General features: G+C 37.7%; 2 protein-coding genes across 19 annotated transcripts in view; both read right to left on the reverse strand.

The window, feature by feature from the left end:
* The window catches only part of PGAP1 (post-GPI attachment to proteins inositol deacylase 1), a 43,584-nt gene extending 31,708 nt beyond the window's left edge, over positions 1-11,876 (reverse strand). For all 7 annotated transcript variants that reach the window (XM_052791243.1, XM_052791237.1, XM_052791240.1 and 4 more), the window contains exons 1-5: positions 11,665-11,876; positions 7,225-7,378; positions 3,570-3,745; positions 2,758-2,929; positions 1,505-1,665 (exon numbers count right to left, since the gene is read on the reverse strand). In XM_052791243.1, the coding sequence (XP_052647203.1) occupies positions 1,505-1,665; positions 2,758-2,929; positions 3,570-3,745; positions 7,225-7,378; positions 11,665-11,817 (816 nt within the window). In that variant the 5' untranslated portion in view covers positions 11,818-11,876. The remainder of the gene's footprint in view (positions 1-1,504; positions 1,666-2,757; positions 2,930-3,569; positions 3,746-7,224; positions 7,379-11,664) is intronic.
* Positions 11,877-13,039: 1,163 nt separating this feature from the next.
* ANKRD44 (ankyrin repeat domain 44) overlaps positions 13,040-24,699 on the reverse strand; it is a 144,483-nt gene continuing 132,823 nt past the window's right edge. For 6 of the 12 annotated variants that reach the window (XM_052791780.1, XM_052791778.1, XM_052791784.1 and 3 more), the window contains 5 exons: positions 23,472-23,617; positions 22,526-22,608; positions 21,273-21,355; positions 20,063-20,154; positions 13,040-17,858 (listed from right to left, as the gene is read on the reverse strand). In XM_052791780.1, the coding sequence (XP_052647740.1) occupies positions 17,593-17,858; positions 20,063-20,154; positions 21,273-21,355; positions 22,526-22,608; positions 23,472-23,617 (670 nt within the window). In that variant the 3' untranslated portion in view covers positions 13,040-17,592. Of the gene's footprint in view, positions 19,757-20,062; positions 20,155-21,272; positions 21,356-22,525; positions 22,609-23,471; positions 23,618-24,699 lie in introns of all 12 variants that reach the window. The other 6 variants (XM_052791788.1, XM_052791785.1, XM_052791789.1 and 3 more) reach the window with 4 other exon arrangements.

Genomic DNA, 24,699 nt, shown 5'->3' on the forward strand with positions numbered 1-24,699 from the left:
AAAGAATAGCATTTATCTTAAGAGTTTCAGGGACTAGGGTACAATAGAATGACTTCTTCAATCAAAAATCTTACAAGTGCTGAAGCACTTGTAAAACAGGACTTGTAAAACAAAATGACCAAATTATCTATGTTAGATAGCAGAGACTAATGGTGAAAAGTCAAATAATGGTGTGGAGGAAACTTACCAAAAATTTCTTCAAAGACTGCTTCTATGACTAATCTTACTATTTTAATAAGTGATCCTGGCACACAAGAATAGATGCCAATGAAAGGTGCTGCTGAAAAATCAAGGGCATCCTCAACAGAACGAAGCATCAGAACCGTGCAGAAAGAACTGGGCAGTTTGAAGCTATTCATTTGTGTAAGTGTATTGCATGTATTGTATTTTAGGGACTAATAATATCAAAAACACCTCCCATAAATGGAGCTCATCACCTAGTTGTACAACTTGATTCAAATAAAATATGAACTATTAATGCATTACAGTTGGGAAGAAAAAAAAACAAAACAAACCACAAAAAAACAACCCACAAAACAAAACAAAGCCCCCAAAACCTACAAACCAAAAACCAAGAAAACTTGAGAAAGAATTGGTACCACTACACGTGAGATCTCATGCAAAATTCTGGTCACCAACACTCAAGAGAAATGAAAGTAGAGCAGATGGAGAGAACGGTTACTAGGACAAAGGGAATGCAGAGTTAATCTTCTTAGCCTAGCAGAATCAGAGCTGAGACTATTTATAGACAGCTTTTTGCACAACGGACAGGGAGGTAAACACCAAGGGAATGCAACTATTTTGGATAACATTTCAAGTTGATGTCAGAACAAACACATTTAAAAACTGTCTTGTGCTTAAAAATTGAAGTTGGAAATTACAAATTTTTTCCCTACTGGGGAGTGTTTTCCAGCTTCTTCCATGTAGGGAACAGGTTGATGGTGGGGGGATGGAATGACAAACCTAACTACTTTATGATGTCTCTTGATTAATTTTGGAAGGAGATAGATGCTTGCAAAAGCAGAAGACTGGACTTGATGATCCAGTACATCCTTTCTATTCCTAAATTCTCTGAAAAACAATGAATACAAAAAGAAGGCTCCAAGCCAGAGCTCTCTTTTTTATAATCAAACAAGCAGTCTACTTCTATACTGCATATTTGTCAGTCTCCATATACACATCTCTTGGAAAAATGCAGGAAAATAAAACCTGAGTTCTAGAACTGAAAAGGTGCAAGAAGGTGGTGAGAATAAACAGTACCAAGTGGTAGATGATTCAAATAAACCCCAACACATACTCTTCCAGTGGACACTCATTTATACTACATCAACCATTTATGATTTTATAACCGTACACTATCTACTTCATGTTTTCACAGGTAGTCTTTCATATTTAGTTATACTATGCTGCACATATGGACTATAATTAGACATTGATACATGTTACATAAAAAGCTATCTAACATAGCTCCATGCAAAACCAAAAAAATAGTTTGCTTTTTTACCACAACAGATAAGGCACTGTCATGTTGACTCAATCTTGGTAGAAAAGCCAGTCCTGAACGAACTTGGTAATCTCTGAATCCTCCCGCCACAGAAAGGGTAGTTAAATTTCTTAAATCTTGGGCTTTTAGAATCCAATGATTGTTTACAGCTGTATAAAAATCTATAAAATATATTAAAATCAATCACAATTTCCTCATAAGTCTATTTGATATACAAAAAAAGCTAGAGAAACATTTAACTAAACGTTTCTGTAAGCCCCCCTAGAGGCATTCAAGCTCTGATTATCACTTTTGATTCATATAAGGAAGGAAAATTATTGTTTTAACCCCAAGGAAGTAGCAGTTGGGAAAGACAGACGCACCTACACTTTCTGTATCAGCTGAGCACATATATTGTTAAAGTAGCAAACCATAGGTTTATTTGAAGGACAGCCACAGTCCAGAAACAGTCAGCAAGGAAGAAGCATTGCATTGCAATCAATTGTAGGAGCGAGAATTAATACAAGCACAGTAAATCAAATTGAGCAGCTAAAGGTAATCCATTCCTCTCAGGAGCCACAGAGAATAGTGAAAATAAATGTCTGTTTCCTTTCCTTCACCAATTCCCTCAATATCTACATATAGCAGCACAATTACCACTGAGCACATATTTCATCATTATAGCATAGTAAAATCTAGCTTTTCAAGAAGTGTATAGTACGTGCATAATGATTATACTTTATTTTTTTATGCCACAGTTATTTAGGTGAGCAGAACATATGACCTATCTTTTGTGTAAATATATTATATAAAATATATAATTATATCTATATTTAATATTCTCACCCCCTCAACCTTTGGGCATGACAAACATTAAAATTAGCAACTTCTACAGAAATAACACTATTTAGGCAATTCATTTGATAAAGAAAGCCATTACAGAGGTCAAGTTTTACAAAAAAGAAAGAAAAAATGTCATTCACTGAAGAGCTTACAAATTTAGTAACGTGCTCTGCAACTTACTAAAATTACAAATTATTGAGAGCTCCAGGCCCTGCACAGAAGCTCAAGTCCACACAACCCATTTTATATCACACTTTACTTTCTCTCAGTATCCTAGCGCTCTCAAACAACCACCTGAGTAACAAAGGAATAGATTAATTACAGTAAACAAAACAGCACATTTTGGTGTTGATTTGCAAGAATCTCACCTATTAACGCTTCAGAGGATCAATAAAGAAATACAATGTAATTAGATAACCTGCAATACTTACCAGTAAGATATTTGTCTAAAGGCATTACAGGTGCAACATGAGGCGTGGCTTGCGTAATGAGGAGGTTTATAAGTCCAGGCTTAAAATTCTTCAGAGTAAGCAATGCTCTTGCAACAAGACCACCCATGGAATGACCTACTATTGCAACACTGGTTGGTGCAAATTCTCGATCCTTGAGCAAAGAGCAAAGGGTAATTAAGACACATCAAAAATATCTTTGACATTGAACTATGGTTATCAGTTGTACATTTTTTTCCCCCCAAATTAACTTATGTCCTCCCAAGGATAATATTAAACTTGTGTCAACTTGACAAGTTTACAAAATGAATATAAATTTAGTTGCTATCTCAAAAAATGTGCTTAACATGAAGTTTCCAGCTCAAAAGGAAATATTATATAGCCTGTGTGAGCATAAGAAACTTAAGCTTATTTTAATTTCTGAGACTACTAGGGACATAGGACATCAAAGAACTTTCCCAGAGAAAAGTGGATGCAAGGTGATGCTATACTAATACTTTAATAAGCTAGGCAAAGTGTATGTGTCTACTACAAAAAAGCATACAGTGTGCATGGAAGTTTTTATTTAGAAACACAATATAGGACCTAACCAAAGCTGTGGAATTGTCACAAGCATTAAAAAAATCTATTAAAGAGCAGCAATTCCCTATTGTACTACTATCACATTCAATTATCTACACACATTATAAAGTCTCCCTCCCTTATTCATCATTCTTCAGTTTTCCAGCAGAAAACACAGCCCAGAATTCCATTCCCAAATGCAAGTACATTATTCAGCATATGTTGCTACTTACCCTGTACAACTTAAGAATTACTTTTATGCATTCATGCACAAACTTGGTCTGTCGTTGCAGACTACCACCATACAATGCAACCAACTCCTCATTAAAGTTGACACTGAAGAAATTAAAATGATACTTGAAGTCAACATCTTCTGCTTTTCTAAGTGCAATGGAGCCAAGAGAACGTACTAGGAAAAGAAACCACATCAATTAGAACAGTCTAATAGTCACTGCTTAGCACCATCATTAGCAGACAAACACATAAATATATAACCTATTAAGAAACAAACATTATCTTAAATCCATTGTTCATCTCAAGTAATTTATAAATAAGTAAAAGGTGAAAAAGACATCCAAAAGCAAATAATCTCTCTTCTAATATGTAATCACACTTGCTTTACAAAAACAGATTTGCAGATATAAATAATTTGAGCAAAAGTATCAACCAGTCACTGTCAGAACTGAATTGTAAAATGAGAAAAGAAGTAATTATTTCCTATTCTTGTAAGAATCCCTCCGATAAAAAAATATTAGTAAACACATCATAACAAGAGCTTACAGAAGAATGTGGAAAAGAACAAACCTGATTAGAAGAAAAGAAAGTTTGGAATGAGCTACCAAGAGCTGCATGCTATGCTTATGGCAGTTAACCATGCAACCTAGCTTACTGCTGACAAGATATTTTATATCAAAACCAAATTTGTACAAGATCAAGGATTATGTTCCTCTACCTGAGGACTGCTTTTCTCATCTCATTTGCATCTCCTTACCACCACCAGGACAAGGCGGCAAAACGAGCATTCTTGACTTCAACTCTAGAGGCATTGCTACTGCTAGGCTTTCCTAAAATTCCTTTGAAGAGCATCAACTCTAGGACAATATTCCCAAATACCACCAAGATATGTATGGGGGATTGGAAAACCAAACCCTAAAGGACACTTTTCCGCCTAAAAGCTCGAGGGAGAAAAATGTTCTGTTTACAAGGTCTTGCTGCTGACCTGTCTTCTCTGTCTAACCCCAGCTGCTATTTATTACAGCCTTCTGAGTGCAGAATTGCCCCTGAGTTTCCATGGAGACATGGCAGGATGGGAACAGTAACAGCTGCAAATAAAAAAGCATGGTAGAGAAAAAAGAAAATAAAAGAGAAAGTCCCAGAAGTAAGTATATAAAATAACTAATGATCACCAGAAAGGTCTGCCCAAATCCGGCACACAGAAGCAAGATTCTTCTAGAGTGCAACAGTTTCAGAGATCTGCAGCCTGCAAAATCCTCCTTCTCAGAAAAGTTTGCTATAGAAATTAATGTATCAAACAAATTTCAGCAAAGCTTATGCAATGGGAAAATAATATTTATGAAATACTTTATATGTTCAAACACCCAAACAGATATTATCAGCATGATGAAAATTATAAATCTAATCTGTAGTCAATCATTTCACCAATTCTATCCAAAGCTAATAAGCAATAAAAACACCTTCAAAATGGTTTGAAAAGACCTAAAAAGTATTTAAAAGATCAAGTGTCTTATCACAATTTTATACCTTGTAGGTCATGATAAAAGCAACAAGAATATTGCCAAAGATCACATGGCAAGTGTGTGACAGATTCCTAAATAGAACTCAGGACCTCAGTTGTCCCAATCTCTGGTTCATTCCCAACAATTAAACCAGACCACCATCTTTTACTCAAAGTCTGAATTTTGTACATTTTAAAAGGTTCATTTTAGTGCCCATGGAAGATGATGAATTAACATGTTTCAAAAGTCCCTGTAACACATCAAAACCTCCTGAAAGGACGTTGTAGCAAGGTAGGTGTCAGTCTCTTCTTCCAAGTAAGAAGTGATAGGACGAGAGGAAACAGCTTCAAGTTGCACCAGGGAAGGTTTAGATTGGATATTAGGAAAAATTTCTTCACCAAAAGGGTTGTCAGGCATTGGAACATGCTGTGCTAGAGTCACCAGCCCTGGAGGTATTAAAAAGACGTGTAGATGTGGTGCTTAGGGACATGGTTTAGTGGTGAATTTGGTAGTGCTGGGTTAACAGTTGGACTCAATGATCTTAAAGGTCCTTTCCAACCTAAATGATTCTATGAAAATAACAAGCCCAGCAAAGGCAGCAGCAGCACTTCTGTCTTCATCGCTCAGCAAATATGAACATATTTTAAACAAGTATGAAAATAACAATAGCAACATCTCTGCTCATCTACATATCAGAATGAAAGTGTGTTATCCACAATAAAGACTGAATGAAATATGAATTTTCATAAATTCCATAATAAAACAAGAACTATTCTGAGCCACTGATTAAGGCAGAACAATTTATTTTAACAAAGATTTTGAAAAATGCATATATGACTTATTGGCAGTCTTCCTAAATCAATTTCTCAAAGAATAAATATTTAAATAGTTACTGATCTTAAGTAGCACATTATATCCACAGCATGTAGTACTTCTACTCACCTAGTTTAAGTTTTTCTTCAGATACTTCCTTTTGACTACTAACATGCCCTGGAAGTACCATTATTTCCTGCATAGTGATGTACTGCCGTGTTTTAAGAGACAGCAGTAATTCACAGATTTGCAATACTTTATGCACAATTACAAAAGTCCATATGGCATCTCTCATAATCATTATGTTCGTAATCTTCTTTGGATGCTATTCTGCCTGCAAGTCTGTGTGGGTTTTCTGAAAGTACGAGTTGGTAAAATATTTTACTTTGTTATAAGCTAAGTGAGTATGTTCTCAAAGAAAATAACTTTGTAAAGGTATTCTGAAATCAGATAATTTAATCATTAAGTTTAGTGCAAACATAAGGAAAAATGATCACAGTAAGACGTCAGGGTTTAGATTGTAGTGGTTTTCTCCATACGTACATATCAATTTTGCTAGCATCGTAAGAGCGTTACTAGCTGTTTCAAAGCACATTTTAGACAACAAAAATAACGGTCCTGACAACCTAGCCTGGAAGGAATACCGGATACTTGAATAAACACTTAAGCACAATACTTCATGTTCATCAAACTACTAACTTTGGTATTTACAATGAAAAATAAAAATACTTTAAAACTATTACTTCTTTTCATTTGCAGCCTAGGAATGTAAGAGGGAATAACCTGGAAAACAAAAGCAGGCTATGTGTAAAGAGGGAAGATGATGCTAAGGAAGAACACCACTACATAAAGAAGTGTGAAATAACGAAACTACAGGGCAAGCCACAAGATAATGCTTATTTATATAGCACATAATTACTTCACATCACTGATGGTAGCTTGTTCAGTTTCTTCTATTCAAATTCAGGTCTTGTTTTATTTGGCATAACTGCATTAAATGTTATTCAAATCAAAACCAACTAGAAGTTTGCAATCAAAAATACAGCAAGGGTGCAGTGCTGCCATAGCATGGCATAAACTGTACCGTTTCTGGTTTTCAAAAGTTAAAATCTCACTCCAGGAAACTATTATAGCTCAACTGTTCAACTGATTTCAAACAAAAATAAGGTATTTTGACTGCTTGAATTAACCATGGACTAACAAGGACATCTACATCATAAGACGATCAATCATTATGACTCTTCTTGATATTATTTCAAACAGAAAACTTCTTGCCACTAACTAGTGCATAAATATGACAGCTCTTTGTAACATACCTATAACTTAGCTAAACACCTACCTTGTTTGTAGCTGCCAGCATTCCCAGGAAGAAAGAGAACTGGAATTCCTGTCAATAGGAGATTTTTGTTTTCTTCAGCATAGTTCCCTTCCCCATAGAGATAGAGCTCATATGCTGGGTATCGTCTGGCTGTTTTCTTAGGTAATTTTATTTTCTGTTGCAAAGTTAAAAAGAAACCAAATACCTTGTTTATATTATTGCAAACAAGAAAATATAGTGGCTATCCAGTAATTTAAATGATCTGGCTTAAGTTTTATGTATTGTTTTAAATTACAGTCTGAAGAATACAGAATGAAAAACTGGGTTTTGCTTTAAAAAAATAATTTAAAATAAAGTATCAAGTATTTTGTTTAAGTAGGTATTACTGTGCACAATAAGTGGCTGCAGTTACTTACTTGAAACAGTTATTAACTTTAACTGGCTTTGAAACAAACTGCAAATGAATGCAATTATGTATCTTTTAAAGTTGTATATTTGTAAAGTAAATCTAGCTGTATATTACAGGGGAGAAAAGGGGATAAGGAGAAAAAAAAAAAAAAAGGCATGTCAAAACCCAACCACTTCTCGCAGAACATGAGAATTTGAGACCAGAAACTGGGGCACATGAGTGATCCTAATTATTCCTAATGCACCTGTGTGGTTCTGGAATCCTTTCCAATACCATGTAACTCAGAACAAGGATGTGCTACTGCACCTGATACCAAAGCTACATCTGGAGAACAGGGTTATGCAGGTGACTGTCAGATGACAACTATTATGTCAGGGTAAATTACAGATGTGTGAATTCTCTTAGGTGATTTTTACAGAGACGTAACCTGCAATGTGAATTTAAACAATAGTAGTAACCACCTTAATATGGCTCGTCAGAAAAAATAAACCCATAATACTTTGGGGCCTTGTTCTATTGTTGTTTTCAGAGTTGGTTTTGTGGCCTAGTGACAAACAACCTGGTTTTGTAACAACTCAGGATCCAATTTACACAGTCAATTGTCATCTTAAAGAAGGCCATATTTCTTGTATTAAAACAAAGAAGCAAACAACTAACCACCTAACCCATCACATAACTTATTCACAGGATTACGCATTCCTAAAGAGAAAAGAACAAAATCTCTTGGAACTTGAGGACTAGATGATGATTAAGTCTTAGATCAGTAAGTTATGACTCTTAGACCCATACGACACTGCTTTAAACCCAATAAGTAGTAAGCAAGAAAACATTTAATTAACTCCTACATGGAGGTTGGTTGGTTTATAATTTTGAGTTTCTAAGGTACAGATTTTTAAAATTTCTATGAATGCTAATACACTTGTTCTTGCATTTGATTACTTATGTTACGACAATTCAGAAACAAATAAGATAATTAAAACATAAATTTCTTAAGGTGTAATTTATATTTTAAGGAAACACTTTATTTTACAGAATAGGGTCAAAACTAAACTCAGTTTTGCATCAGAAATCTTCTCTAAAGTCTCCCTTAATTGCTTTCTTGAAACAAGCGTCGCTATTTCAGACATTTCAGTTGTTTCTCTCAACTGCATCTACAGTAAAGGCAATTTAGCTTTAATTCCCTGCCCACACACACTCTTTTCCTTCTCCTGTTCTTCCCTGTCTCTCCTCAGCTAAAGACTATTTCCTTTCCCCCTTAGCCTTCAAATTGTTGGCCATATTGGTTATTTGCAACCTCTTCTTATGATGTTTGATACATATATTTAAAATTTATATTTGATAAAAATATATATTTATATATATTATAATATTGTTTATTATAAAAAAATACACACAGAGAGAGTGTGTTTAACTCCTTCACTGTGAACAAAGAAGTTTAAGCTTTGTTCAGGGCTTATGTCTTCAGATCATACTTTCAATGTTCTTTCCCATTTCTCCATCATCTCACCTTTCTAACTTCACTGACCATACTGTCCCTTTCTTATTCCTTTCTACTGCTCCTTTTTCAAAGGCTTTCAAAATTCTGTGAAAAAAACCTTAATCAGTTTCTATTACTAAACTAAGAGTGCCATCAAGATATTTTTATAAGACTTCCTGATAGATCAAATCAACCGTTCTTCCACAGTATCTTCCTGGTTCATTGTCTTTTCAAAAACTTTTACAGAACATAAAATTAACAAGCTGCCCTTCTTTGGGTCAATGTCAAAAACAAAACACTACACAATCCATGATAATTGTACTACCAAAATATTGGGGGGGTTCGGTAAATCACCACGCTCAAATATTATAACAAAATGGCAACGTGCAACTCTAAAGGAAAACAGACATTCAAGTTCCATGACAGTGGTTTTAAATTCTGAATTCCCAAGACATTGGTTATATAATTGGTTGTAATGAACTACAGAAACTTTTTACAATGTCAGTGCAGGCTTCATTTTTCACCCTGGTTCCCAAAGAAGTTAGGCTTATGTGAAAAAGTCCTCATTACTAACTTCCAAATGTCTCACCAAGCTTAGCTGAACAGGACAAGGGTCGGATAAATTCAAATACTACAATTCTACAACTCATGCAAAAACAGATGGTTAAGTACAAAAAAAGAAAAAAAAAATCCAAACCAATTCCATTACTTAGTATTAGCTTGACTGTGAGCTAACCCGCACTGTCACAAAAGAAATGAAACTTCTTATGTTTAATTGCTCAAATATTTACTTGTTTTGTAATGTGATACCCAATCTGGAAGGGAGGACAGGTACCATTCACCTAAAATTTCTACCTTGTGGTTTCCTACCAATGCCAGCATTAGAAATGAAACAAACAACCCCTCCAACAATAAGGAGGTAATTGTATAATGCCTTTGCAAACCCAGACAAATAATTTCTCCCTCCCTTCCCAGAAGTACTGTTTTCCACACAGTAAAAGTGATTATTCAGGGAAAATTCTGAGAGGCAATACAGCCAGCTGCAACGTGCAAGGAATTACTGCTTACCCTTAAGCCTTGCATCTCTTAACAGCACAACACTTACCTAAAGATGCTTAGAATTTAAGCCCTGACATAATGAGTAAACACAAAAGATGTGTGGTGGCAGATGAGAATTTCAGGCAACCACCAATAACATCACACACGTTCTCTTTTGTAGGCTAACACGACTATGTCAGAGTTAGCAAATGAAGGTTAATAGATCTAAAAATTAACTTTCTGCTTCATTACCAATTTAGGTACTAAGGTTTTGCTTTAAGATCTTCTTTACTATGCAAGACAGCTTGCAACCTACTTCAGAATAGAATATTATTTAGAATACTTCATATTTTTTCCAACATAGATTATATTCTAGATAATGCTAAATGAATGTTTAGGAGCCAACAAATTATGCTTTGGGATGCTTTTAATAGGACAGAAAGTCCTGTAGTAAGAACTACTATTAAAAAGAGAAATTGTTTTCTAACAACTGCATGCAGCATTAGCATTGAACCTACATATACTCACATATTTACATCCTCCCACTATTAAGCCATAACGCCATGTCTGGAAAACAACAGTTCCATCAGCAGTCCTCTCTCTCAAACTGATCCAAGGCTTTCAAAGAGGTTTCTAAAAGGTTTCGTTAGCAAAGCGAGAGGGACTTCAGACAGATTTACACGTTCTTCCGTACATTGTGGGGCATGCCACCTACGAAGTTGTCACCGAGAAGGCTTTGCACTACTGTTCACTAGCTTGAGAAATACACTCATATTTGAATCTGTTATTCACTTTTTTGACACATTAGTTGCTTCACACACTGTAAATTCACAAAAAGGACCAAGAAGTACAAGACTTAACCTCCTGGGCACTAACAGTGCTGTGAGCGGAGGACCTGGCCCAGCCCCTCTTCCTTTGCAAAAGCACGGATGAGCTTTTGACCGGTTTTACCAGGACCACAAGTAACTACAGGCATTTATTTTCAGGTTAGAAAACTGGACGCTTTTCTATTAATTTTCTTTTGTACAGGTGGCGGTACGAAACACCTCGCTATTTTACAGGTAGGCAACTCTTCCTTTCTGCAGCCATCCAAGGTGCACCATTACACGGTGCAGCGGAAGCAGCGCATTTAGCCAAACACACCGACCTCTCAAAGAAGCCAAAGCTGGTTTTGCCCCACGTCTAGCCTGCCACTCCGCAGAGGCCGCCTCAGGAAGCGACAAGTTAGCCAACCCAAAAGTTACGGGAGCGGCCAGGAGTCGCCTGCGCGGCGGTTCTCCCGCGGCGGAGGGCGTTCGGGGCTGTCCTCCTTTCCCTCTCGCAGGGAAGAGGAGGGAAGCCACCGGGAGGGCTGCGCCTCAGACAAGCGGCCGCCGGCCGCGGCGATGCGGGCGGCGACGCCCCAACGGCCGCCGGGCGGCGCGAGGCCGGCGCGGGGCCACCGCACCCCACCCAGCGGCGGCGCCCCGGGACCGGCGGGTTCCCACCTGTTGCACCGCCGCCCGCTCCCCCGGCGCCTCTCCGCCGCCGCACTCACCAGATACTCGGGGTACTCGTACATGTAGGTCATGCTGCACCGGTTCTCCTCGTAGAGGAAGAGCACGTCCCGCACCCCTAGCAGCACCAGCGCCGCCAGCGCCCCGTAGAAGACCACCGCTAACGCGGGCAGCCGGCGGCCCGCCCGCCCCATCGCGCCCCGCCGCGCCGAGGTGCGGAGCGGAGCCCTCGTCCCCCCCTCCCCGCGGGCTCTCCGCGCACACAGGCACGGCAGGGCGGGGCGGGGAGCGCCACCGCCCGGGAGGCGGGGCGGGCGGGCTGGCGCCACAACCTGGCCGGCGGCGGGAGGGGGGAGGGCCGCCGCCATATTGGGAAGGTCCGGCGCTTGGCTCGGCAGCCGCTCCGCCAGGCTGAGCAGGGTCCGTCCGCCATGTCGCGGGCGTGGGAGCCGTTACGGGGAGGTCCGGCACCTACCTACGGGCTTCCCCCAGCCGGCAGCTTACGGGGGGAAGGCGTGCCCGCCATGATAGGGAGGTCAAGTCATCGCGCTGCCGCTGCGGTGCGCCTGCTTAGCCGCGTCCGGCCCGCGCTGCTGCCGAAGGGCGCCGGACCGGGCTGAGGCCCGTGAGGAGACTCCTTGCCCTCGCCGCTTCCCTCAGCGGCTGGCCGGGCCTCGGGCGGCGCTGGCGGCTCGTCGGCGTTTGCGCACTCCAAAATGCCCCCTGGATGTCGGGGGGGGCGCAGATTTACCCCCCGCTGGCAAGGGCCGGGGGTGCCGACGGGAGCCGGGCCAGAGCCTCGCCCGGCACCCAGCGAGGGCGTACCGCCGGGAGACCGACCTCGCGGCGGTTCACCTTGCCGAAAGTAAACTTGCAAACCCCACCGTTCAGGTGCTTTTACGGTTGCTGGCCTGTTAGCAGTTCAGTCAAAACATCCATAAAGCTTCAAGCACTCAACACGTTAAAAGACGTTATTGATGGTGGTTGGAATTGTTTGGGTTGGGGTTTGGTTTGGGGGGGGGGGAAGTGGGTTTTTTTGTGGGGTTTGTTTGCTTTAATTAAGCACTTTTAACAACAACTCTCCTTTACTGTCTCCAGGCACTCTTCACTGGATTTTAGTCTCTGGGACAGCCACCCCAGCCTGATGCATGAAACACCCACGATTGCTGGTGTTGCTCATCAGTGAAAACTTAACAATAAAATATTTAATATCTGACAAAAAATGTGACTGTTCGTTTTTGTTTGGTATTTTTTTTCCCCCAGTCTACAGAGGAAGCAATACATCAACTTACTAAGACAAGGGGTAGTTACACCTGAGGAAAGTACAAAGTAGAAATACATACAGTTGCATTTTAATCTTCACTGCTAAATACTTAAGCCTTTCCCCCTCCTTTAAAAGAAACAAAATTTACTCAGTTTTCCAACAGTATTTGTACCATTTTTATTTGTAAAAATAACCATCTGAATGCATTGCAAGAGTAGTTTACAGTTAGGGTTCTTCATTACATTAATACAGCATTCAGTAGTTGAAAAAGTTACTAAACTGTGCTTGAGAAGATTCAGGTTGAATTCCAAGTCATTCACTGAAGTAAGTCTTTTTCCTCATTTTGTATGTGACATTTACCCAAGTCCTTAAACTTCAATTTACAAAAGCAAACAATACCGACAAAACCCCACTGAAACCATCAAACAATATTTTATATTGTTTATTACAAATGTTATGCAAAATATAACACTGGCACCAGATTCGTATCACCATGGTTTGTAAAGATATATTGCACATGCTAAAGCATAAAATATAAGACAAAACCTACAAAACATAAGATATTGGCTTTAATATGTAGATCACTGCATAAGAAACGCATAAAATTACATTTTATACACACACTCAGATTGTCACTAGTTTAAAACGCCCTTTCCTATAACACTTACCTAAGGTTTACTTTTTGTGTAATAAGAAAGCATTTTCAGCACTGCAAAAATTATACATTATTCCTATAGAAATTTAGCATATTAATTTTCATTTCAATGCAGGTAGAACATATGAAAAGAAGAAACACTTTATACATTCAAAGAAGGTCTGAAATGAAAATTTACTGGTAATATATTGCTTTTATAACACTCAAAAAAAAAAAAAAAAGACAAGTTTCACAAAACATTTCCATAATACACAAATATAAAAAGGCACTCTAATATTTCTTACATGACTAAGAATAAAAATCACAAATTTTTTTTTAAAATCATCCTCAAGATACATAACCAAGTTTCTCAACAGTACAATGGATAAACAATTCATTTCATGTGTTTGTTCTAATTCAATAATCTGGCAGTTGTTTACTGCATAAAAGTACCAAACACATTATGGTGCCCTTTTAGTAGCGATGAACAGAAATCCCCTGAGCTATTTCACAGCAATTTCAGGCAGTCCGGAGGTTGTAACTCAGTATTTATGAGAGACTTGGGACCCCATCCTGCTATGGATTCCATCTGCAGCTGTGGTTAAAATACAGGATGAAACGATCCTGCTAATACACCTGGGCAGACGGCTGCCCCTCCCCGAATACCCTCTGCTTGGTGCAGACATAGAAGTCGTCCACATACTGTAAATTGCAGGATCCAGGGTTAAGTGCAACAATTACGTACGATTAACTCTACTCTTGTAAAAAGTCCACAGAAAGGCAAGGTCATTATTTACAAGAGTAAAATTATTCCCATGCTTATATACCTGCCCTAAGTTACAAATTTATTTCTACATGTGATATATTACAGATTAACGTACTAGCATACAAAAAAAGGGATTCTGGCAACTCACATGAGATGTGGGATAGGCCAATACTGAGTACTTCCATGTGTCTTGCTCATGACAGTTTTCCTCCTAAATACAGCATACTCAAAACATAACTTTTGCAATGCCCTTAAGATGCTAACAAATCATATGTTTGTATGATTTTTGGAATATTGCATACTTACATCATTGTTAGTTTACAGAAAAGTTTAATCAGTAAAGTTTAGATTTGGTTCATAGAAGGATCAAAACAATTCGGTAATCACCTATGCTTCTCTAATGTTGTATACGTCATTAAGAGGCAGCAGTTGTTGCACTACACAATTATCAGAGTTACGAGGTATTGCAAATACACAGAAATATTTTCAGTAACTCTGTATGGTAGTAAGTAAAAATACTGGAACTTTTTAAATGGCTGCTTAAAATAATACAACATCCTCTTTGTAAACAGGACTGGTTTTCTCCTAACAAAGCGACTTCGTGTAGGATAGCGTAACTTTCTGTATTTCTAGGTGAGACTTATAACTAATCCTGCCAAGGACCCTACCTACATCTCTTGAAGTTAGATGAAAAGTTAAAGTAAGATGAAAAGGCTGATCCTGCTGTTAGACAAGTGGCAGCCATTTCCCGTTTATTTGTTTTCAGTGCCATCATTCCACATAAAAAAAGCCCAAAATTTGGGATTCTATTCATTTCTGAACAGACACCACTGAAAACTTTAACAACTGATCTCTCCTCTTATTTTCAGTGCTTAAAGTAAGATGGTTATTGCTATTTTGCAACTTTTAAAAGCAAAAACGTTGAGAAAAAAACAATCATAAAACTGTTATTCTGTGCTATTTCTGAGGAGAAAACCAGGGTTTCAGGTGCTGTCATTCTACTGCAGAAAATACAGAGTTGAGGGAAAAGAAATGTTCACCTTTAGAGACACTGTCCCTCGTGATTTTTTGTTGTAAACTTTGGAAATTTGTTAACATTCAAGGAAACAGTATTTAATTTTACCTAATGTTCAAGGAAACAAGATTTAATTTTAGCAAGGCAAAATAAACTTAATATATAAACATTTTTCCTAATTAAAGAACTGGAATCTGCCAATAGATTTTTAACAATTCAGTGGAACACGGCTAAAAACTGCAACTAAAATAAAAATCCTTACTTTTCATTTACCCTGCTGAAAGTGTGCACTAAGGAAGCTCATCTCATCCTCCCAGCACAGATGGAGGCCTGCAGACAGCCTGAGCGTGAATCACAGGAACCTTAACACCTTGACTCCATGCTACATTACCTTTTCCCCTCTTTACTGTAGCTGTACAGTGTTCTCTCACTTGTCTAGCAAGGGGCTGAATCCTTTTCTTGTGCTCTTAAATGAGGGAAGGTGTTTTGCTTTCTGCTTTTTACCAATATAGCCTGTGGACTTAATCTTTGCATTCCATACAAGATGGGCACTCTCCCGAAGTGCATCAGCCCTTCCTTTTTCTACTCAGGCCATCAGCCTTGCCTAGATTCACATTTCATTTCGCATCATGCCAAATAGTATGCACAAATGCTAACTAGGAGAACAAGCCATAGTTAATTTTCCCGGGCATTTGTTTCATTTCAAATAAATATAAACACATTTACATTAAAAGTATATGAACATATTCTTTAGTCTGGAGGAAAAAAAAAAACCTGTGATCAACACATCATCAGTTACAAATGTCAACTTGAAACCTGCATCATAAAATGTAAAATTCACTCAAGACTACTCAATACCTCAAAAGTTTCTATTTTTATGGTTTAGAAAGCTACTTCATTATGTCACTCACATTTGAAGAAAAAATAAGTGTAGCAAAGTCTTCCATTTAATTACTGAAGCATTTTGGTCCTCTTGGTACAGCTGGTTAGTTCATGATACCTTTTTGTTTATTTTGTTTGTTTGTTTACAAAGTCTCATTCTTCCTTTTGTACATCTGTTGCAGTCGAGGGTCGTGGTCCATTTGACCTAGAAACTTTGGCAGAAGGAGTAAACATTCACAAAGTTGACATTGCTTTAAAAGCTGGTGACAATAGGCTTTTTTAGCATGTATCTCCGATCCCCTGCACGGTACACTGCTATGTTTTCTGGTGTTTGGTATTTCAACTTTTGGTGTTACGCTTTCATTGCTTTACCTTTGCTCTGTTACTCCAAACACTAGCAAAAGTATTTTAAAATTCGATACTGTTTACAGTAAAAATAAGTTATTTAAGCATAGAAAAGAAAAAAAATCCAGTTAAGTTGGCAAGTCCTTATAAACTTTTACATAAACCTTTGTCTAGACCTGATTTATTTTTTTCCCTTCTTTTTTTTTTTTCCTGGTACTAGATTCATGGTTAATGGCTCAGGTGACAGAAACATCTAACAACCCTAATTCTGTAGTGCAAATAAACCGTACATGTTTGTGCTGAATTGAAAAAAAATAAGGGCCAAGTGATTTTCATTTTACACAAGTGGTTCCACTAATGTCCATGGGAAAATATGGTGAGACAAGTAGAATTTGGCCTTAAGAGTTAATAAAAGAGTTAATAACTATATTTTTCTAATGGTGTGCTGCAACTAAGAACTGTAAAAAGTGCCTTCTGTACGTTTAAGTGCTTAGTACACGCAGAATGTAAAAGGTTTCATTTCCTGTAGAAAAGTAATACAGGCAGTTTTAAGATTTACAACTTTACCTTTGGTTTGTGTAAAAAAAATTATCTAATTAACAGAGCCCCTGGAAGCAGGAAACAGACAAACATAGGAGAGGGGTGATGCTCGAATCTATGAAGGCTACACTGAAAGTATGTTTGTGTACTAAAGGTACAGCTAAAACATGTAAGAACTTTTTACAAACAGTTCCCTGTTTATTTGTGCTGTCAAAAAGAAAAAAGGCATTTTCTCTTTTTCTACTTAAAGTAAGAGGTAGAGACTTTCCACGGGGGCACTTAGGGCCTAAAGAAAACATCAGGAAGCTGAAAAGCCGCAGAACATTAATGGGAGTATGTTCCGGTAAATCCCTCTAACTTTGTTATTTAAAGGCTTGGTTCTCATCAACACTACAAATCTTTCAATACCTACTTGTCAAGAACAATAGTTAAGAATATAGCCATGGGATTTAAGCTGTTTAAAAAGAGAAAAATAAAGCTGAAATGAAATAATAATGACAAAAAGGTTTTGAATACCGAAAAGTCAAAATGTTTCAGAATCCGAATCATTTTCATTGTACCCATCCTCTGTTCCCATGTTATTACTCAAGGGCTTATTGTGAGAGTTAATGCTACCCATACTGGAGCCATCGCAGAGATGTGTCCTGCCCAAATTGTCTTTTTTAAAACAAACGAAGTTGAAAGCCGTCATTGAACTGGAAGGAGAAAAAGGCATCATGGTAGCCAAAATGAGTGCCAGGCAGTCAGCCACGTCTTTGTTAGGAGCGCAAGCCAGGGCTGGCGTATGACCTGGGCACAAATGCAGACAAGGCAATGGTTAGTACTAAGGGTACTGAGAATGGCACTGAGCATTCCTCATATACATCTCTAGATGACGTCGTAAGCAGGAGATGTATGTTCAGTTACAATCATGCCAGGCAACAGGGGTATGTTACTTATTTTAAATTAGACATGCTGGGAAAATACACACTTTATGGAGCATTTAAACCACTGTGACCACAACAAGCACTATTTTTTCTTAAAATCAGGCAAGCAAACAGACTTCACGATATGAATAAAAGCACTTGCTAAACACAGTTCTACAGCACAGACAGTATGATGAATACAGAACATGGGGAGCACAGCAACAGGGACAGAAACTGGCTTCAGTTTCTGTGCATATGAACAAGTCTCATTCTGAGAACAATGACTTTCATTAAAACATAAAAGATATTAGTTTAAAAATATTTTGAAGTAACAAGCAAACGATTTTAAAGACTGATCAGTTGAGTATACTCAACTCAGAAAGCAGTTTATTTAGGAATTAAATTATAAGAGAAAAGAATTAGACCAGTGCACATGGTACATGTATAGCAGGTATGACTACGTGGATGTTTAGTTACTCAAATTTACATTATGTTAGAAGAATAATGACTATATTCAGAAAGCATGGCATACACTTTAAATACGAAGTTAATATTATACAGATGTCAGTAAAACAAAGAACTGGGGAGCTATTAAAAGTTTGTCTTCACTGCAGTTTAACTTGGGTCCTGTCCAAGCGCTGCCCCTAAAGCAGCTCTTCATGTATGCAAATCTTGGAAACCAGTATGCTGATTACACTTGCTATCTATACATTTTGCAGGCTGCCGTGTAGTACTCCAGCACTTTCCAACAAATCCTCCTTTATGCTAAGAGCAAACAAATTCTTTTGCAGATGGCTAAATCTTAAGTGCTGCAGCAACAGTAATCTGAGGCAATGACCACTACTGAGATCCTACTGCCTCAAGTAAGCCGAGAACGCCAGCAGTGTGGTTTGGTGGCAGAGTTTGGTGGACAAATGTGAGGACAGCTTTGCAGCAAACTACCCACATTTAAGCACTGACTGTCAGTGGTGAATGCATACCCTAAATGGAATTTCCTCTTCCACTGAGTTCCAAGTGTCAATATTCTTTAGAGATGTACTTATACCAAGATTGTACTTAATTTTCTCTCTGCGTATGCAGTTGTTCCTAGAAAAATTAAGTGTGTATAAAATTTAAACTTAATTTTCATTTTTTACATACATGCAAATTAGCTGGCTCAGTTTGTACAATTATAATGATGAGAACTGTGGTTAGAAGCTAGTCTGGTTCATTTTTCTGTCCCCTATCTCTAAAATGAGGTTAGGGCCAGATGACTTCAGTGGAACTCATGCATGTAAGTATACCTAGGTAGCATTTGGTTAATAGCAAATACTCACCACTCAGTTCTTTTCATCCATAGACCGCAAATGTCTTGCAATGATGGGTGAGTATTATTACTGTTACTTTACAGATATGGGAAGATGGAGGTACCGAATTGTTACATTAATGCCATGAAGTCAGTATTGTAAGAAAGACCAGCTTATTTCAGGAAGACATTTTTGAAAACATTAATTATAGAAGCACAGCCCTCTATGGGCTTTATAATGTTTAGGGAAGGACTTCATTGAGATCTGAAACAGAATTATCAGATTTATTAACTAATCATATATTTTATGAGGCAACAGTAATTTACTTGCATCTTGGATTAGGTCAGACAATTGGTAAGCACAAGCTTTGATCTCAGAATGAACTAGGACACAATCGAACGTATGGTGATGGTTTTCTTCCTACCCATTAAAACATGCGCTGATTGAATGCATAATCCTTAATTCTTCTGCAAGGCGTCAGAATTATCCGGTGCCACTTGCATGTTTAGGAAATTCAAGTTACCACTGCACTCAAGCATTAAAAAAGACTAGCTGTTGACAGTACATGCAAAATGAACAGTAAAAGGGACCGCTGTGATGTTTAGAATACATTTTTATATTAAAGAAAAATAAATAGTATCTTCTTTTTTTTAATAGGTACTCACACAGCTCATTGTCTGTTCTTGGAAGGATAAAAGCATCAATGATGACTATCATCAGCTTTTAAGTCTATTGCTTCAGTCTGCTGTAAAATTACCTGTTGGGTCCTACTGAAGATTGTCAAAGTGTATTGTTTACTTACCATTTTCATCTACTGCTAGGACACATGCCCCTTTGGCTAGCAACTCTTCAACCACCATCTTTAAGCCGTTTCGTGCAGCAATGTGGAGAGGTCTATAAAAACATAACAACTAAATTCAAGTTCAGTTTAAAATAGACTTTCTAAAAAAAGTTAGGTAATGCTTAAAGCACACCCAGCATCTGAAAGAGAATGTTTTCATTCTTTGGATCATTATAATTATACTGTTGACGTTAAATTATATTACAGCCTTTAAAATAATCATGTTCCACATCTATAAAACATACGTGCAAGACAAATAAAATTACCGTTACATACACAAAGATTGCTTAATACTTTCCAGTCTAAAGGCTTTCTTTAAAAAGCTCCCATTTTCCCATTGTTTGCACCACACAATTGACATTTAAAAGGAAAATGAATCTTAGACTGAAGAAATGCCTTTGTTCCACCCCTAATTCTGGCTACTACAGACTGTTCAAAATCATTGTATTGCCTTTTTATCCTTGAATACTCCTTTGCTAATCTCTGTTACTGCAGAGCAGATGGAAATTAAAAACAACCACTGGTTTGCTCCTCTCCTGGGCCAACACCCAGGGCTCCTGTTTGGGGGCAGCTAGTGGGACACGAAAAACAATTTCATATTGGAAGGGGGAAAAAAGGGCTAAGATGGAACAAATTCTTCCACAAGCACCAGATGATCTGCCACCTGAACTTGTGATTGAATATTCTGCTGTAGCATACCAGTCAAACAGTTGCAGCTGGAGTAAGAATATCAATGGTTCTAACTCTGCTGATAATGTATGGTATGGACAGGAGTTGCACAAAAAATATCACCTAAAAAATCCCTCTGAAAATTAAATGTACCACCTTAAGGCTAAATAAATTATTTAGATTTAAGGTGAAGCTCAGAAAGCTAGGAAATGCCAGATGTATACTTACACATTCACATCATTAATAGACATTTTGATATAGTCTTTAAATAAATGACCTCATATAATTTTTCCACCAGACCATCTATAAAATTGGCATCAAAGGAATCAAAATTAAAAGTGAAAATGCAATATAAATCTGGTCTTTTCAAGGGCAAGCACTCAAAAAAAAATCAGAAATTAACTTTTCTATTCTATGAAAAAATGTGAGACATGAATATGAAATGCTAAATAGGAATCTTCTGGTAAGTCAACTGAACTTGAGAGGATCAGGCTATACTTACGTCTGCAATGCATTATTTTTTGCATTGATAAGGCTCTGTTCTTGTATCTTGTCAAGTATTAACAAGGCACATTTTTCATGACCCTGTAAGTTGGGAAAAAAACCATATAGTGTTAATTTGCTGAGGAGTTTGAAATCGAGGCAAAAGAAATGTTACATATAAAAGTGAAATTTAATACCTCAATTTGAAATACAAAACATGCTACTCAGTTTATAAGGATGTGTAGTAGGTGAACTGTAGGAGCCTTAAAATACCATTTACGAACTGCCACTGCTAGGATGCTTTAGCACATTTAGAAATTTAGACATTCACCTGTCTTTCAGCCCTCCATCATTATATATGAATTCACCTCCTCAGCTTTCAGAGAAGACTACCATTTCTCTTGAGAGAGCATTCAATGGATTATTTATTAGAACTACACAGTAACATAGGAAGAGATGGTTTAATCTCAGAAATGAATACTATACTTTCTGGGTCTTCAAATGCCTTTCTGTATTATTAATAAGCTACTACAAAATCCCTTCAGTGTGAGAGCTCTAACAATGAAACTTCGGAAATAATACAGATCTGGGCCTTATTTCTGATACTGTTTCAGAACAGTGAGTCACAGGTGTGGAGCCTACAGCCTTGGCAGGTGAACAGCCGCCTGAAGGACCTTGAGAATTCAGCGGGACTCATGTGTCTGCAGAAACTGGAGTAATAATATCACACTGGAATCCAATCTGTGGATAGGAGCAAAAGAAAAGGCCCAGGAGAGGGAATCCCATGGGCATTTTTTCTTGCAGAAACACCAGTAGCAACTGGAATTAGGAGGAAGAAAGCGTGGGAAAAGATACCACCGCCAATCTAATGAATGCCTCTGGTTTTACTGTTACAGAGCATAAGGGAAAATTTTGGGTTCCTTCCACAGAAATTGGAGAATAAGAAAAAATAATAAATACCTTTTTTTTTTTCCTGAACCTATGTTAAGCTATTTTACAGTGAGATTATTTGGTAAAATCTCAAAGGATTTTCCATTATTTCTCTTAGTTTCCCTTCCTTGTGTTTCAGCTGTCGTAAGAGGCATCTGTATTTCTCAGCTTTCTAAACCTTGAAACAGATTTGAGAAAAAACTTGGAACAATGCTCCCTTCCTCACCACAAGTTTGACCATCACATTTCCATTGCAGAAAAATTTTTAGGAGTGTAAACACACACACACACATACATACAGACTGTGAGGAGAACAGAAGCATACAGAGGTCTTCAACTTACTTTACTGCTAGCCAAGTGCAAAGATGTATTCAACTCCTTATCTTTTAATGTCAGGTCAGCCTTGGCAATGTTCACCAAGAAGTCTGAGGTATAGAATAGAAATCAATGAGCAAACCCAATAGGCAGACAAACATGTAAAAACAGAGGAAAAAATTTACTATTTCAGTATACGTATGTGTACATGCTAATCAATTAAGCCTTTATGTGATGTAACCTTTATGAACACGAAGTGAAAATAATGAATGAGAACAATCTTGTGCAGTTAATCAGCAAGCAAAGGCAGAGCTAATAGCTCATTTGCTGTGCCCCAAACTGTCAAACATACATTCACCTTAATTTATTTATAAACTTCCTCATTTGCAGATCAGCAAGTTCTGCCTGAATCACTTTCTCCTGAGAACAACTGTGGATCCTGCTTTGAGAGGACTAAGTGGATATAAAGAATTTAGGGTGCAGTCTGTGCTGTTGAAGCTAGAGAAAAGGGAATTCTGTTAAACCAATATGACCCTAATCTGTATGTCTATAGTATATAGTCCAGCCTGGAAAAGCAGCAGCTGATAGCTGCCATTTTAAGAATAGGACTTCCTATAATAGAGCGGAAAAAAAGGTTACACAATCTTTTTCACATATGCAGTTTTACTGCTTCATAAAATCAAGGAAGTAAACACGAGAATAGAATTACTACTCCCCTCATGTTCTTTACAGTGTGCTTTTAGGAGGAAATAAGACTCAAGTTTATTATTGCAAATGTTCACCAAGACTGCTGAGGAACGATGACTGAGAAGAAAAAGCATTTTTTACAGATGTAAAGGTAGCTTCTTACAGTCATCCACACAATTTATTTTTCTTCCTTAGTTTTCACAGGAAAAAACCCGACTACTTATTTGGGATAGTAACTGCAGTAGCACTCACCCTTCAAGGTGAACAGAGGCAAGGATGTACTTACCTACAGCACCTACATGACCATTTTGAGCTGCCATCATGAGAGGTGTTTTCCCTGCGTGATCCGCAGCATTCACTTGTGCGCTGTGACTCAGGAGGAGCTGGAGGCACTCCACGTGATCTGCGAACGCTGCTGCGTGAAGGGGTGTTCTGTAGGGAAAGTAACACCACCACAGCTGTTGCTAAAGGATGACAATGTTCCTGTTTACTTACCTTCCCAAGAACCTGAAAGTGCAAGACATTTTTAATTTTTTTTTTTTTTTCCTACAAAACTTTGAGTTATCACCAGGGGAACGTTATAGTAGCAGCATTTGAAATAAGTTAAATAATATTTACAGTCTCTGTCCTGGTGCAATATAAACTTTAAAAAAAGGGAAGCATAAGGTAGATATGATACTGTGGAGAATCTCATATTAGCAGCATATTTATTTTAATGGAGCATACTGTGTAATATGAAAAGCAGTACAATCCCTCATTCTTATTCATCTGATTTTATTTTTTTAACAAGCTTAAGATGGGAAGAACTATCAGAAAAGAACAGATCCATTATTAAAAAAAACTGAAGTATTTGAAGTTATAGTCAAAGATACTGCAACAAGCTACAATAACAGCATTACTACAAAAGGCGGAAGGAATTCTATCCACTTTGAAGGTTATCAGTTTCCACAAGACTGAAACACTAGAATTCGTTCGCTGTCTCCCTATGGCATTTTGGGTCTGAAGTGTGACTAATAGAGATGAAAGATAGTTGGTACACAACCCAGTTGTGTCATAGTGTTACTTCAGGTTTTGCTTATCAGTAAGGGTGAGGTGGTCTTACCCTTACAGGAGTAAGTAATCACCACTACTGAAGGTCTTGAATTTGTTTTAATTAATAGAAACAATGAGTATTCAATTTTTAGAATTCCAGCAATTTTAATTAAATATATATACACACACACATAGTGAGGAGATTATTGATGTGACAAATTAAGGATCTGGCTGAATGCATATCTCTTGCTTTATCAGTATTATTTTGCTGCATAGATGTTTTGAGTTGTGTGCCCTAAGAATGCTAACATAACATTAAAGCTTTTAATGAAATACTTTTCTAAGTGTATACAGTATCACTCCATTTAGCAAAGATAAACGTGTTTAAATAGTTAACAAAGAAAACTGGTTCAGGGAAACAGCCTATAGTCATAGCTGTTCTAAAAAGCAAAATACTGTTTCTTTTGTGTTTCTTTTCATAT

Source organism: Harpia harpyja, chromosome 7, assembly GCF_026419915.1.
Source record: "Harpia harpyja isolate bHarHar1 chromosome 7, bHarHar1 primary haplotype, whole genome shotgun sequence".
Lineage (NCBI taxonomy): Eukaryota > Metazoa > Chordata > Aves > Accipitriformes > Accipitridae > Harpia > Harpia harpyja.